At 38.2% G+C, this 16872-nt stretch overlaps 1 protein-coding gene across 1 annotated transcript; it reads left to right on the forward strand.

Moving 5' to 3' along the window:
• Window positions 1-5589: 5589 nt before the first annotated feature.
• MAGOHB (mago homolog B, exon junction complex subunit) lies at window positions 5590-14528 on the forward strand. Its single transcript, XM_033222928.1, has 5 exons — window positions 5590-5769; window positions 8912-8970; window positions 9647-9757; window positions 12631-12713; window positions 14166-14528. The coding sequence occupies exons 1-5, from the start codon at window positions 5676-5678 to the stop codon at window positions 14263-14265; spliced, it is 447 nt and encodes a 148-aa protein (XP_033078819.1). The 5' UTR covers window positions 5590-5675; the 3' UTR covers window positions 14266-14528.
• Window positions 14529-16872: the final 2344 nt, after the last annotated feature.

Genomic DNA, 16872 nt, shown 5'->3' on the forward strand with positions numbered 1-16872 from the left:
CCCAGAACCTTTCATATATTTTTCATTTAAAATCTACTATGGCCAAGAAGAGAAACTCAGTTGGTAACACTGCGAGGCAGGACGTGCCTAAAGATGACATGGCACAAGTAGTGATATTATACATGTGCAATGATGAAGTCATCATTTTTGCACGTTTTTGGATGATGATAGTGGACTCATACTATTTCAAAATATTGAAAACATCATCATGAGGGCAATTCTGTTGAACATGATGGTCTGCAATTTTAAAAAACACTCGGGTACCCTGGAAGGGACATCTAAGACTGCCGTAAGAAAGATGACTGGCAGCTAAAAATGTTGTAGAAGATGGAATCCTGATGGAATCCTAACGAGTTAGCTAAAGGAATAATGATTCTTGCTGCTCTGAGAATTCCACAATGACTAGTCAGGATTTAAATGGGTAGCAAATTGCAGTAAGGAGAAGGGTGGAAGAGTGGTTTCACACAAAATCACAAAGTCCTTTGGAATCCCATTGTTGCCTCTTAGCTGTCCATTTAAGTCAAAATTACAAATATTTACTTATTTATCTGATCACTGAAAAATATTGAGTGTTAAGGTTTGCTGTGCCAGACACTTGGCTAGGTGTAAGATAAAAGAAATAGGGAGCTTTTGATTACAGTCTAGAAGGTGAGACACATTATACATTTATTTATGTGGGTATCTGTTAAGTGCAAAGTGTTAAGTGCTATCAAGAAAAAGCATAGGGTAGTAGAAGGGAGTTTAAAAGGAACACTTCCCTGAGCAGAAATGGGCTATAAACTGAGACCTTAGGGATGGGTAAGTAACCCAGGCCGAATGAGAAGAGTATCCCAGGAGGAGGACATGTGTGTGTGAAAATTCTGAGGCAAGGAACTGCAAGAACGCATATGGGTTGCAGCACAGTGAGCTAAGGGAAAGTGGAACACAGTGAAATGGAAGGTTGCTTTGTTGTACTGTCTTATATGTTTTAGTAGGAGGGAAAGAAGCAGACAATTGATATTTAAATTTTTTACCCCAATTTTATTTGTTTTTCTGGCCTGGAAAACTGGATACAGTAATTTTTATTCTAAGAAAACTGGTTCTTTCTCTCACTTGGCCAGGCTTCTTCCAGAAGGAGGATGGTATTTCTGGCATCTTTGACCTTTCAGCCAACCTAGGTGTTTCCAAGCTAATGAATGAAAAACAGAGTCAAAATATTTATCATTTAATCAGGTTGACTCTAGATAGATTTTTTTGTATTCGTTTGATTGCCTTCTCTTCCAGTCTTGTTTTTCTAATCTGTGCTTTATTGTTAAAAAAGTTCCAACACTTAGGAATAAAGCAGACACCCACCTAGATATAGTCTCTAAGGGACACTTGGCGATGTCATTTAAAATAGAATAGTCTGAACCAGTAGTTTTCAAATTATGCTCATGGAGAACACTATGTTTTCATGCCAGATTTAGGTATTCTGTTATTAAAATTAAATAATAGTAGTGGGTTTTTTAGCATTTTAAAACAAAAAAGTAAGTTAATGGAGTTTTCTTAATCTTAACTTTGTTGCAATAATTTTTTTTTAAATTTTGCTTTGACATGCTCATTGAAATAAACAAATAGCAAACACAGTGGAAGACTGGAAGATATCCTATTATCCTTAATTTAGCAGACTATGTTTATCCATTTTGGGCAAAAGAGTTAGAGATTATGCTATGTGTTTGAAGCATATAAGATTGTTAAATGCTGGAAAAAAATTTTAGATTGAATAATCGAATTAAATATATCATGTCATGATAATCTAGAAGTAGCTCCAAGCGCTCTCCATATATGAACGTATGTGATAAAGAATGGTGTGGAAAGTTAGGTGTTTCTGCATGATAGTGATTCTCTTATTTAAAAAGTTAATACCACTGAGTGGTAAAAAGACAGATAAGGCTAAAGTCCACAGGGAAGTCTGTTATGGAAAAGAGAAGAGCAAGGTGGGTGGATGAATTAAAAATAGACTACCTGATTCTGAGTATTTTTTAAAATGTAAACCACATTATGCACTTATTCTTGACTTACTACTCGGATCCATTTATTAATAACTGAATGAAATAGCCCTGACATCTTTTGTTCTGTAAATACAAAATCAAATGAATCAAAAATTGTTCATCAATTTAAAACATGAGATTATAATATCTAGTGCTTATCACGATAAAGATGGAACATGTTTCTGAAAATTGGAAGTCAGAATGATTTCATCATTAAGCCTTAATTTCAGTTGGAAATAAAACGTTTATTTCTTACCTTCTTCACTTTGTGCTTTGAAATTTACCACTGTATTAGCAAAGGTGGAAACGGTATTTTGGCTTCAATTAAGCAGCTCAAACATTTATTTTCATAAGTAAACTGTTGATATCAGTAAGTGTGTCCTAATTTGGAGCCTACAACAACCGATTTGAAAAATGTTCACATTTTTTTTTTTTTTTGCTATTTCTAGCCCAACTAAAAGTATATGAAAAGATTCTAACTGTGCTGACCAATACAGTAGCTTCTAGCCACATATGTTTATATAAATTTTAATCTAAATTAATCAAAATGAAGAATTCGGTTCGAAGTCACACTAGTCACCTTTCAAGTGCTCAGCAGCCATACAGAAGAACTTTACCACATCACTGTTGTGTACCATCCAAGAACGCCACAAAACGCAAATGCTTTATCACTTTGTAATTCTTGCTTCCACACAAAAGGTTCAAATTTTGGTTTAAAATATGAAGAGTTAAGTAAATATGGTTTCATATTTTATCTTACAAACAGGGTTATAGTCTTGAACCCCTATGTCATTTTTGGAGATCTTAATGATCTTAATGATCTTAGTGGCCCACTTAACAAAGACGTTAATACTTTGTGCATTCCATAACCTCTACTTACATAGTTACACATTCTGGTATCCTTAGTTCTATTTAGGTAAACATGAAGATGAACACTGGCACATGTGCCAAAAACCTGAAGGAGAGACATTAGGGAATCTAATATTGAATAAGGCTTTCCATATAATTCAACAAAACGGATTACAGCTGATATTTCCAGAGATACTATGGAATACAGTGCTCAAACTTCTGTGAATTATTCTCGTGATAAGTATGGTGACCAACCCATCTCAGTTTTCCTGGGTGTTTCCAGGTATGGAAAGTCCCATGTACCAGTAAACTCCACAGTCCTGGTCAAACTGGAATGGCTAGTCACCCTAGTGATAAAACATGGTGCTTGCTGTTTCTTATGTACTTTCCAAAACGGTGGCCTATTGTGGGGATTGATTCATTTTTCTATATTAATAGTTATATAAGTACTAATATGGACTCAAGGAAACGTGGCTCAATTTGTCTTTTTAGTCATTCTACTTAAACCTTATGCTCTAGCTATACTGATTTTGTGGTGTTCCCAAAACATGCATTTCACACCACTGTCTTTGCTCAGGTCATTTTCTGCCTGGAATGCTTTTTCATCCCACTGAACATACATAGAACTTACTTCTCAAGGTCCAATTCAAATACTTCCGTTGATGGTCCTTCTCCAATAACTCTTTTTACAAATTTACCTACTCTGCAATAGAATGCTCTTGCTTCCTCTGCTGTACTACCAGCATGTTTTACACACACACACACACACACACACACACACACACACATATATATATATATTTTTGACGAAGTTTCATTCTTGTCACCCAGGCTAGAGTGCAATGGCGCGATCTCCGCCTCCCGGGTTCAAGCGATTCTCCTGCCTCAGCCTCATGAGTAGCTGGGAATACAGGCGCATGGCACTAGACCTGGCTAATTTTTGTATTTTTAGTAAAGACAGGGTTTTGCCATGTTGACCAGGCTGGTCTTGAACTCCTGACCTCAGGTGATTTGCCCCCTTTGGCCTCCCAAAGTGCTGGGATTACAGGCATGAGCCACTGCGCCCGGCCACATATTATCTTCTTCCTCCTCCCCTTCCCCCTCCCTCCTCATCCTTTTTCTTTTCCTTTTCCTTTCCTTTCCTTTTTTTTTTTTTTGAGACGAAGTTTCGCTCTTGTTGCCCAGGCTGGAGTGCTGTGGGATCATCTCAGCTCACTGCAACCTCTGCCTCCCGGGTTCAAGCGATTCTCCTGCCTCAGCCTCCCGTGTAACTGGGACTACAGGCGCCCGCCACCACGTGTTTTTGGGTATTTATAGTAGAGACGGGGTTTCACCATGTTGGCCAGAATGGCACATATATTCTTAATTATAGCAATTGCTCCATTGTGCTGATATTTGCCTTACATGTTTGCTTTCTTTCCTAGACTACCAGTGCAAATGCCTTTTTATTTCTAGTTTCAAACTGTCACATAGGAAATGTTTGTTAAAACTAACGTTTTATAAAATTTAAAGACTATTTTACATGTCTCATTTGATCTCTCAAGAATTCTGTGAGCTTGGCAATGTAGATTGCTGTATATGCATTAGGCTGATGAATAAACAGGCTTAGAGATAGTCACTTGCCTGAGGTGAGGTAGCTGTAAGTGTTGGGATTGAATCCCAGGTCTTCTCACCACGACTTTCTGCAAAAATCACTGAAGGTTGTCAACCGACAGAGAGGATTACTTTGTGTGTTGATAACAAAAGGGTGATCAATAATATTTAAAAAGCAGACACTGTGTAAAAGTCTTTCCCTTACCTTAAAAACTACGCCACAATGGAGCATTCTTTCATTCCTCCAATTTAATTCTATCTGGCGAGAAACAGTAATGGGCTAAACCATTATTGTATCTTAAGTCAAATTGCCAAAACTCCACAGGCTACTAAAAGTTAACCCTTATTGAATGAATTAAGAACCTTAGAAGTTCTGCTGTTAAAAAAAGCACGGTGACAGTCAGGGTTTTTCAGGCGTAGGGGGTGTGTGTTTTAAGACTTTAAGCCAGTTTTGTCCCACTGAAATCACCGTCAGTGATTTTTAGTAAGAGAGTGGTGGTGAGAAGACCTAGGATTCAATCCCAACACTTACAGCTACCTCACCTCGGGCAAGTGACACTCTCTAAGCCTGTTTGTTCATCAGCCTAAGGCATATACAGCAATCTACATTGCCAAGCTCACAGAATTCTTGAGAGATCAAATGAGATCTCTTACGTTTTTTGCTGTGATGGATTCCTTTGACTTTGTCTCTATTATTATAGGCTTATAGGTCCGGGGCAACTACCAATCGTTATTCAAAGGGGAAAGCACCCCGTTCGAAATCAAGTAAGAAAAATGGTTTATATTCCCGGTCTGCCATTTCTATTCCAAGCTTTATCTTTATTTAGCTCACAGTTAAAGCGGGAATAGAGCCACACCCATCTCACAAACGCCTCGAGGACTGGGAGACCAGAAAAGTAAAAGCCACTTGCAAACCTTTAGCTCTAAGTCGATAAAAAAGACTATCATATGCTCACATTTCTAATATTTGCTAATATAATGTAATCTTTATTTTGAAAATAATGTGCCTCCAATCCTAGTAAAGAGAAAGTCACGGCATGCGACCCTCCCTTCAGCACCAACGGGCCTCTCACGCGAGACTCGGCTTTCACGCTTTAGTCCAGGGCTGCACGGCAGGCGGAAGAGAAGCGCCTGTGGTGACGCGCTTATTCCGCGCGATGACGTGACTACAAGGCGCCGGGAGACACGTTGGCTGGGTTTTCGGCGGGCCTCCCGGGGACAAAAATGGCTATGGCTAGCGATTTCTACCTGCGCTACTACGTAGGGCACAAGGGCAAGTTTGGGCACGAGTTTCTGGAGTTCGAATTTCGGCCAGACGGTGAGAAGAGGCCCACGGCACGCGGTGCTGGGAAAGGGGAGCGAGACCGAGAGGCCGTGGAGGAGGCGAGGGGAGGCCGGGTGGTGTGGAAGGTACAGGGGGCGGAGGCCACTGCTTCCCTCGAAGGAAATAGGAGCTTTAGAGGAGGCCTAAGTTGGTTTTATAAATGAAAGAGAACTAATTGCAATAAATTAAAGCTAATCCTGTCACAAACTGAAAGGTCGAAACTACAGTAATCAGAATTCTGTGACAGTGCACCAGAAGGGACTCTGTCGATTGTCGCCCTGATTAAAAATGCTAGCACTTTTTTGAAAACACCCCCATCAGCGGGTGGTCCAATGGATGAATAAAATCTTGTGGTGACCAGTACCTTTTTTTCATTCAGGCTGTGTGTGTTCTTTGAAGGGGAGGAGCCCGACGTGTTAACAAATGAGAATAATAATATGTTTTAGGTGTTTACGTATAATTGTTCACCATAGGACGCATGAAGAGTACCAAAAAAGAGGGGAGAGGTAAAGTTCCACAGGAGGGAGTCAGGAAAATCTTCCTAGAGGAAGACACTCTTGAGATGAGCCTCGAAATGAGAGACTTGGCCTTTGAGAGAAAAAAACAGACTTCCAGAGCAGTGAGAGAGAGGACAAGGTGATACTGCTACCCAAGTAGCGTGCAACAATTTGTTTTCTGACAGCGCTATTAGAACATGTTACATTGGTCTTGCCTACCTGCAACAAGAAAGTTCATTTGGATATATATGTTTTGGTTTTTTTAAAATGCACGTTTTTTGCTGGGCAACAAGCAAATACAAAATTGGAAGGTACACTAATGAGTAAGACAAATTTAACTCAAAGAGGTTTGTCTTGGTGGGGACACAGACATTTAACTATAAAGCAGTAGGTATATTAAGTCCTATAAGCAGGCTTTAGACAATGTTCTGTGAGAGCAAGAATAAAAAATTAGAGGAGGAACGTATATTAGGAAAGGAGAAGAGTATCAAGCATTTCAAGCCGAACTCACGTGAACTACAGTCCTGCAATTATTACTTTGAAACAGAGTCTCACTCTGTCACCCAGATCTGAGTGCAGTGGCAAGATCTCAGCTCACTGCAACCTCCACCTCCCAAGCGCAAGTGATCCCTCACCTCAGCCTCCCAAGGTGCTGGAAATTCAGGCCGGTGCCACCTCGCCCAGCTCTGTTGTTGTTGTAGAGATGGGTTTCCGCATGTTGCCCAGGCTGTCCTCAAACCCCTGAGGTCAAGAGATTCACCAACCTCAGCCGCCCGAAGTCCTGGGATTACACTCATGAGCCACCGTGCCAGCCCTGCAATTATTTAGAAACCTTAATCACTGTATTCAACCTTACTCTCCCCATAAATTCAGCTAAATTTACCTGAATTCATCTATTCTTTATGTAGTATTATTTTCAGTTCCTCTGCCTGTGAACACCATCAAGCTTGTATCTATCACTTTTAGCAGGTCACATAAATTAAGCACCTGAATATTATCAGGGAAGTTTTATGCTAGAACAGTGGTTCTAATCAATGTATCTGCCACTACACTGTTCCACATACTTCTTCTATTGGTAATATTGAGTCTCCCGAAGACTTGCATTTCTTTCTCTCTCTCTCTTTTTCTTTCTCTTTTTCTCTTTCTTTTTCTTTTCTTTTCTTTTCTTTTCTTTTCTTTCTTTCTTTCTTTCTTTTTTTTTCTTTCTCTTTCTCTCTTTCTTTTCTTTTCTTTTTTTCCTTTTCTTTCTTTTTTTTGAGACAGAGTGTTGCTCTATCGCCCAGGCTGCAGTGCAGTGGTGCGATCTCAGCTCACTGCAGCCTCTGCTTGCTGGATTGAAGCGATTCTTCTGCCTCAGCCTCCCGAGTAGCTGGGATTGCAGGCATGTGCCAGCACGCCCGGCTACTTTTTCGTATTTTTAGTAGAGACGGGGTTTCTCCGTGTTGGCCAGACTGGTCTCGAACTGCTGACCTCAGGTAGTCCACCCGTCTCGGCCTCCCAAAGTGCTGGGATTACAGGCGTGAGCCACTGCACCTGGCACCGAGCCATCAAAGACTGGCATTTCTATCATTTTAGAGTAGCTGCTGCATAGTATAGCTGTGTCTGGGCAACTGACTAGCCATAAGGGGAAGCATACATCAGATAATACAAAAATCATGATGGATTAAAATTAAATATAAACTAGCTAACAAACTCATCAACTTCAATCCAGAAGCATCGTTTGTATCCTTCTTAGTCATAATTCTAAAATGTCTACAATATAATTGTTTGCATACATTTGAAGGGAAAAAAGGAACATTTTTTTGTAGTGGAGAAAGCCTGAGTATTAAAGTAGATCTAGATCTGAATCTTGTGTGACCTTGTTTAAGTTACTTAACTTTGTTTTCTCTCTTATGAATAGGTGAGAGAATAAAACCTGATTTTTAGGATTGTTTTACAGATTAGATTAAATTCTCTGTGTAAGGCACTTAGCACTACTACGTACGTATAACAAACTTGAAAGGAATGTTAGTGCCTTTTGCAGATTCTCTTTCTAGTTCATGATGTAGCTTAAGAAAATAGGCCATAGGCCGGGCGCGGTGGCTCAAGCCTGTAATCCCAGCACTTTGGGAGGCCGAGACGGGCGGATCACGAGGTCAGGAGATCGAGACCATCCTGGCTAACACGGTGAAACCCCGTCTCTACTAAAAAATACAAAAAAAATTAGCCGGGCGAGGTGGCGGGCGCCTGTAGTCCCAGCTACTCGGGAGGCTGAGGCAGGAGAACGGCGTAAACCCGGGAGGCGGAGCTTGCAGTGAGCTGAGATCCGGCCACTGCACTCCAGCCTGGGCGGCAGAGCCAGACTCCGTCTCAAAAAAAAAAAAAAAAAAAAAAAAAAGAAAATAGGCCATAACAATGACCGTATATCTATATATTGTAGGCATGGGCCATTTAAATATTTGGCTAGCTTCAACTTCAGCAAACTTAACCAGCAAATATTTATTGTCTACATGTCTAACAATGATTTTACACAAGGAGGGAGGAAATATTAATAAAAGTAATAGTATAAAATGGTCTTTACCTTCAAAATTGTATATGATGTCATTAATTTTTTTTAGCCATTTTTGCTATTGTAAATTGATTTTTTCCACTTCCCACAGGAAAGCTTAGATATGCCAACAACAGCAATTACAAAAATGATGTCATGATCAGAAAAGAGGTAAGTTCTATTTGAATGTCTTTTTTTTTTTTTTTTTTGCATTTAGCCCATTTTCTTCAAGTCTGTGTTGAATTTACAAAAGTACATCTAAGGCTGTATCGTAAAGAAGAAGGCAATTTACAGACTGAAAGAGTTGCCATTTAAATTAGATACAATGGTTGCATCCATAGGAATGAGAAAGTTCAGAGAACTAACCTTGTTGTGAACTACACTTGCATTTATTTATTTATTTTTATTTTTATTTTTATTTTTTGAGACAGAGTCTCGCTCTGTTGCCCAAGCTGCAATGCAGTGGCGTGATCTCAGCTCACTGCAACCTCTGCCTCCCAGGCTCAAGCGATTCTCCTGCTTCAGTGTACTTGCATTTATTACTGTTCACCTTACAGATCTTGTGATCTAACCACTTGGGGGTATTTGGATCTTAATGTTACAAAGGCAGAATACAGTGTTTCAAAGACGGATAATGATGAGAAGAGGGAAAAATAAATGTGAAAGGGCAAGAGATGAAGAAAAGTAATATAACAAGGATAAATGATTCTCATTCTCTGCTTTTGGAATCAATTAAATTTTTCTATATTCCTCTATTTGAATATTCAGAGTTTGTAACTCTTATTTCTTTCTGAGTTGAGGGGTGACATAGGTGGACATTATCAATTTTATTATGATTGATTTTTAGGCTTATGTGCACAAGAGTGTAATGGAAGAACTGAAGAGAATTATTGATGACAGTGAAATTACAAAAGAAGATGATGCTTTGTGGCCTCCCCCTGATAGGGTTGGCCGACAGGTTTGTATTTAGTGATTCTTTAAGTGCATAAATATTAAAAATTGAAATACTATTATGATTACCCTTATTTATTTTGAATCAGTCTAAGTTGATTCTTTGGCTTTCCATTTAATAGACACCTGGTAAATTCTCTTTAATTTTGTCTCTTAGTTCTGTTTTTCTGTGCTACCTGCTAGTAGTGAAGGAGTCAGTGCATAGCTCTAAATTTAGGTATCTTTCTCTGTAGTCACCCTAGCCAACGTTAGGATGCTTTCACAGTGCAGTGTTATGAATAATTTCTGTTGTGTGTTAATCACTTTTATTAAGAATATGACTATGTAAAATTTACTTTTGCCAAATCATAACTTTTAAAATTCTTATTTGCATCCCTATACCCCAGAGAGAGACTTGATTGGTGGTTTCTTTGTTAAAACTTATGATTGGCCGGGCGTGGTGGCTCAAGCCTGTAATCCCAGCACTTTGGGAGGCCGAGACGGGCGGATCACGAGGTCAGGAGATCGAGACCATCCTGGCTAACACGGTGAAACCCCGTCTCTACTAAAAAAAAAAATACAAAAAACTAGCCGGGCGAGGTGGCGGGCGCCTGTAGTCCCAGCTACTCAGGAGGCTGAGGCAGGAGAATGGCGTGAACCCGGGAGGCGGAGCTTGCAGTGAGCTGAGATCCGGCCACTGCACTCCAGCCTGGGCGACAGAGCCAGACTCCGTCTCAAAAACAAAAACAAAAACAAAAACAAAAACAAAAACAAAAACAAAAAAAAAAAAAAAAAAAAAAAAACTTATGATTGCATTTGCCTCTCATATTCCTTCAGAATAATTGATTTTTCTCAAAAGCCTTCTGAAGAACTCTGAAAGCCTAATTTCACTCTGTAAAAAGAAAGTTTGGTTTCTGAATTGGGTCTTTTCAGCTCTTGGAGAAATGAGATACAACCCCTGGAAGGAAGAAACATTTAATTTCACTTTTGTATATCCCTGAGGATTATACTTTATATCACCTTCTTTGAGTAGAAGAAAATGTGGAGAAATCTAACACATGCTGACACTCTGTAGGAGTAACTTAACTCTTCTGTTTAAAGAAACATTATTTAGAAGAGCAAAGATAATAGTTAACAGTATTTATTTTAAGCATCGTATCACTTTTTTTTTTTTTTTTTTTTTTGAGACGGAGTCTGGCTCTGTCGCCCAGGCTGGAGTGCGGTGGCCGGATCTCAGCTCACTGCAAGCTCCGCCTCCCGGGTTTACGCCATTCTCCTGCCTCCGCCTCCCAAGTAGCTGGGACTACAGGCGCCCGCCTCGTCGCCCGGCTAGTTTTTGTATTTTTTAGTAGAGACGGGTTTCACCGTATTAGTCAGGGTGGTCTCGATCTCCTGACCTTGTGATCCGCCCGTCTCGGCCTCCCAAAGTGCTGGGATTACAGGCTTGAGCCACCGCGCCCGGCCTCGTATCACTTTTAAAAAGCAAATTTAGGCCTCAGTTTGTTTTATGCAGATATACAGATGTACTAAAGAGCAAACCACAGCAGCTAACCTTTTATATCATTTAGACTCGCGGAGAGCCTAGTATTTTATCTACTCGCTTAAGGATGTGTTCATGGGTTTTGGTTAGTGGGGAGGAGTAGGCATGCTTCAAAAGTTGCCTTTTGTATCAGGTCAAAGGTTTTATGGCTCTTAGAGCGTCTTAGCTAATTCTCCATTTGGTGTGTGTCATAAACTGCATAATTAGGCCTCTGGTTAAATAGCTGGGATTGTCTTCAATAGTATCTGTTAACTTGAAAATTCATTACAGATACAGCTTCTTAATTATTGGTTTTAGGCCTGCAGATACACAATATAGGGAAAAATCTATACAGTAATGACAGCACACTAGGAACATCTACAGTATGGTTTTTTTTTTTTAAAACTAGTTCTTAATTTTAGTTATTTTGTGGAGTATTAGTTTTTTTTTTTTTTTGAGACGGAATCTCACTCTGTCGCCCAGGCTGGAGTGCAGTGGCCGGATCTCAGCTCACTGCAAGCTCCGCCTCCCGGGTTTACGCCATTCTCCTGCCTCAGCCTCCCGAGTAGCTGGGACTACAGGCACCCGCCACCTCGCCTGGCTAGTTTTTTTTGTATTTTTTAGTAGAGACGGGTTTCACCGTGTTAGCCAGGATGGACTCGATCTCCTGACCTCATGATCTGCCCGTCTCGGCCTCCCAAAGTACTGGGATTACAGGCTTGAGCCACCGCGCCCGGCCCCGGAGTATTAGTTTTGAAGTCTTACAGTCTTGGGATCAAATATAAGTACCATCCTTATTAGTGGTTATAAATATCAACAGGTGTTTTCCTCTGCTTTATGAGTTTTGAATTACCTATTTGTAAAATAGGTGAATAAGGGTATTTTCAAGATTACAGAGAGTATAAAGTCCCTAGCACTAGAGCCTGACATACAGTAGGTGCTAAACTGGTGGTGGTGGTTATTAATATTATACATTTTATTTGTAGAATCTTCCAGAAAGAAAAAATATGTATTTATCATATTAAAAATGGTCTTATACTCCTATCATTTTTCCAACATGTGCTTCAAAGTGATGTCTTCAGTTTTTACTGACATTGTAAGAAATATTTCTTTGTCATTTTGTTTCATAGTGTCTTCTTTATGTCTCTGGAAAGCAATTCTTTGTTGGTCCTAAACTTGGGGGTAGTACTCGTGAGCAGTTTTTATTTTAAGGATATAGTTTATATCTAATACACCAAGTTTCTTTTCCCCCACCACCCCGCTAGACTGGTTGACTGCTAGAAAACTTGCAACTAAAATTGGGATCCGTTTGTAGCAAGAATACAGATATCTCTGGGATAGATTTTTATATTAACTACATTTTTCTGCTTTTTTTTTTTTAGGAGCTTGAAATTGTAATTGGAGATGAGCACATATCTTTTACCACATCAAAAATAGGTTCTCTTATTGATGTAAATCAGTCAAAGTAAGTATGTTAAAGCATTTTGGCTAAGTTGTCATTATTAGAGAGGCTCATTTAGAACTATAGTATAGTCAGTTTGTTAGCCAAGATAATTTCATTAGCTTCCTATCAGTTTATTATGCAGATGTAATTCTGATTTTTATGTCATTAAAGGCTTACTATCTTGTCTCTCAGTAGAAGTTAGCAGAGTATTTCATCGATTGTCCAAAAAATTTTAATCCAACAGCTGTATATAATAATGCCCAAATTGTATTAGCTCTTTTGTATAAAAATATGGATATAGTATCAGAAAATCCAAAGAAAAGAAGTCCTTATTGGATTATATCAGCCTCATTAGGTCCATGTCATCTCACTTTCCTCCTTGGGCTCAATACTTGGGAAAAAGATGGAAAAAATCCAGTCTAGCCTAAGTATCCTTTAGCTACCAATGTCCTCCCCAGATCTATCTCTCCTCTGCCCCAGGGTTTTGTAGTACATCCCATTTTCTTGGTCTGATCCAAGCCACTTATTTGTGCCCATTCCCCTCAAAGTGTCCCATAGTGCTCTTACCTTTTTCTGTCACTCTAAATTGTAATAACCTATTTGTCTGCTTTAAGTAAGCTCCATGAGAACCTTGCTGTATCCACAAAGTTAGCATAGTGCCCTGCACATAATAGATGCTTTCAATAAATATTTATTAGAGGAAAGGAGAAAGGAATGAATGCATAATGACTATTGGACACAAAAGTCTGTGTTCACAGAGACCAACTGGATACTTTTAAACTATGAAATTTCTTTTCCTACCTTTGGTGAGGATGTGGCATTGATACCCTATTGGGATTATAAATTGGTAGTGGTTTTTGGAAAGCAATTTGGTAATATGCATCAAAAACTGTTGACATTTTTCATTCACCTTTGGCCTAGTAATTTCATTTCTGAGCATCTCTTCTATGGAACTACTCCTAAATATTGGAAAGGCTTTGTTATGCATGAAGATGCTCATTGAAGTATTATTAATAATAGGAAATTAACCCCAGTGTCTAACAAGGAGAGAATTATTAAATTAATTAAAAATTACTAGGGAATTTTTTTTTAATGCTGTGGGGAAAGTAATGTAAAAAGGGGCACAGGGAATGATTTTAGTTATTAAAAAATAGAGAAACATCAAAATGTTCACAGTTATTCTGTGAAATGGTGGCATTACGGTATTATTTTTATTAGACATTTTTATGATGCAGTTATGACATTCATAAGGAGATGAATCTTTAAATACTAAAATGAATGCTGATGAAGAAACTATTTTTTTCTTATAGAAAAGATATTCATTTTATGCTCTAGTTGTTGGCAAAATCCTTCCCTTCTCCTAAATTTTGTTAACTTAATTGTTATAAGATTTTAATTTTGTTTTGTTTTAGGAATTTAAAGAATTGTTTTATCCTAGGAAGAAAAAGTAACTTTTACCTTTTTAAATTTTAGGGATCCTGAAGGTCTTCGAGTATTTTACTATTTGGTACAAGACTTAAAATGTTTAGTTTTCAGTCTTATTGGATTACACTTCAAGATTAAACCAATTTAAATTGTATGTTTTCAAGCTGTTTGTATATTTAATTAAGGGATGGGAGGGGTTATTTGTCATTTACAATATTGGGGTTTTTATGAATGTGAAACAAACAAAAAGAAATTTGTATGTAAACTGAAAATAAGAAAATACATTAGCAAGCTTAATGGTTATCCTTGCTTGAGTCCACATGGGTTGGACAGTCCCCACACACATTAAATTCTGTAAATAAAAGCCACCTTTTGTTAAAAATTTGCTCTAATAAAACATATCAAATCCTGGTTGCAGAGTAGTTTTTTGTTTTTTCTAGGAGGCTATATCTCTAATTCACTTTAGAGATAATAAGAAATTGTTCTGGTAGGTATATCCTGTGACAGAAGATACTTTAGGTGGAAATATGTAGCCATATTCCCATCCATGAAAGGCAATTGTAGATCTTCCCTTATTTCCTTCATACATGATTGGATTTAATTTTTGGGGGCTTACAGAAGGTCTGGGTTTTTTTTTTTTTTTTTTTTTTTTTTTTTTTTTTTAACAGTTATCACAAACCCCTCAGGGATTATTCACATTTAAATATTTTCAGTTATAAGCAGTGATATCCTAAAGTGTTACAAGAGTGAAGTCTACCTCATGTTAGGCATATCTTCGATTATGTCCTTGTTCCTTATTTCACAATGTATTTGGTGTGTAGGGGAGGGGGAAAACTAAATGAGTTTTCAGCTTTATAAATTGTTAAACATTTAGACAAACGTACATGTGCGTATGAATGAACAGAAATATTTTAACTCCTATTGACCACGGGTCTCACTTAAGTTTCCCAGTTCCTTTCAACCTCTTTCTAATAGATTTCCTCTTTCGTTACTTTTAGTAACCATGTCCCTTGTTTCCTTTTATTCTTCCATCTGAACCTCCACTCTTTAAAAGTTGTACTGTTCCAGTAGTTATAATCCACTTGCCCTAGGAACAAGTTAGCACTGACTTTTGGGTGGAATAATTAGTTTCTGGAGGCTTGCCAGGACTCCTGAGCAACTAGGCTCTACAGTCGGGCTGTCCAATAACTTTTTTGCGATAATGGAAATGTTCTATGTGCAGTCCAGTAGGGTAGCCACTGGCCAAATGAGGCTACTGATTACTTGAGGTGTGCCTCGTATAACTGAACTTATGGTGCTATTTAAACAATTTTTTTTCTAACGTGAAAAGGATAAAACATACAAAACTCTTGACAATTATAAAGTGAACACCTATGTGCCAACCTAGATTCTATACTTAACATCTTTTTTATTGTAATAGCTCTTATAATAAATCTTGGTTTTTTACTTAACTGGTGTAATTGGTGCCAGTAAGCTACTTCTTTTTTTTTGTAGTGCTATTTAATTTTGATTAAATTTAGATAGCCACATGTGTCTAGTGGCTACCCTTTGGACATTATAACTCTAGAGCAAGGCTTGGTAACCTGTTTGCCATGGAGCACTAGATGGTCCTTTTCACTCCTCAGAATGCATGGCCATTGTCTTCAGGTTTGCCGTGGAAAGTCAAATGATTTCCACTTCATTATGCAAGTACACCATCATCTTCAGGTCTTTTGTATGTAAAATATTTCTGTTCCAGTTGTAGACCTTGATGACTGTTCAGTATGAAATCGTATTTTAATAATCTTGCATTTAGATGTCAACCTCAAGAAGAAAGAGGAACAGTCGCCTTTTGAACTTCCAGTGGGCCTGCAGTTTTTGATTGTTCCTCAAAATAACCTTCATTCTCTGGCTCCTGTTGAATAAGCTGATCCATCCAAAACTGAACAAGGTTGAGGAGAAATAGTGCTTATATTAAAAAATCTTTAAGTCTTTGTCCCCATTCTCTAACTTCCTTATGTTTTGGTTATTTAGCTCTATACCTACTATCTACTAGAATTTCTCATATTTAAACCTAGATGGGAGACTAGGTCATTAGGAAAATATTATCGTCTACAATTTTCTTATACTTTGATCTGTCTTTTATTTGATCGTAAGCTGCTGATGGACAGTGATCATTATAAACTGAATTTTGTATAGTACTAGTTTTATATGAAACTAGATTTTTATTGCACTCAGGTTATGTTCCTTTGACCTCTTTCCTTAATAAAGAGACCACTTGAAATAATGCAAGTACTGTTTCTGCACCTCATCCCACCACTTCCCTATTCATGAGATGGTGCAGAACCCTAGCACAGTCTTTTCCATATAGTAGGTGTCTTTTAAGTTTGTTGAATTGGTTGCTGTCTTGCTCTGTCTTTAGATTATTTGCCTTTAGATTATTTATCTTGGGTATAGGTATTGGTATCAGGAATTGATATCAGGCTGAGTCTATTTGTATGGATATTTTTAATGTAAACATAAATGTAACTGAGATGATTTATTTATTCTATTGTTAGACTACTTTGTTTTGATTCAAAATGTGTGAACCTGTGAGCATGAACTGTGCTATAAGTTTAACCACTGATCCCGTTAATTAATAACTGGATTCCTAGCATGAATGGATAATGAAGTAGAATAGAAAATTTTAAAAATTTCATAAAGATAACAGAGATAAATGAAGGATTTCAGGGTGAGTTCAGAATCTGCCTTGGCTGACTTCCCTATGATGCACAGT

This window comes from Trachypithecus francoisi, unplaced genomic scaffold (assembly GCF_009764315.1).
Source record: "Trachypithecus francoisi isolate TF-2019V2 unplaced genomic scaffold, Tfra_2.0 Lachesis_group11, whole genome shotgun sequence".
Classification (NCBI taxonomy): Eukaryota; Metazoa; Chordata; class Mammalia; order Primates; family Cercopithecidae; genus Trachypithecus; species Trachypithecus francoisi.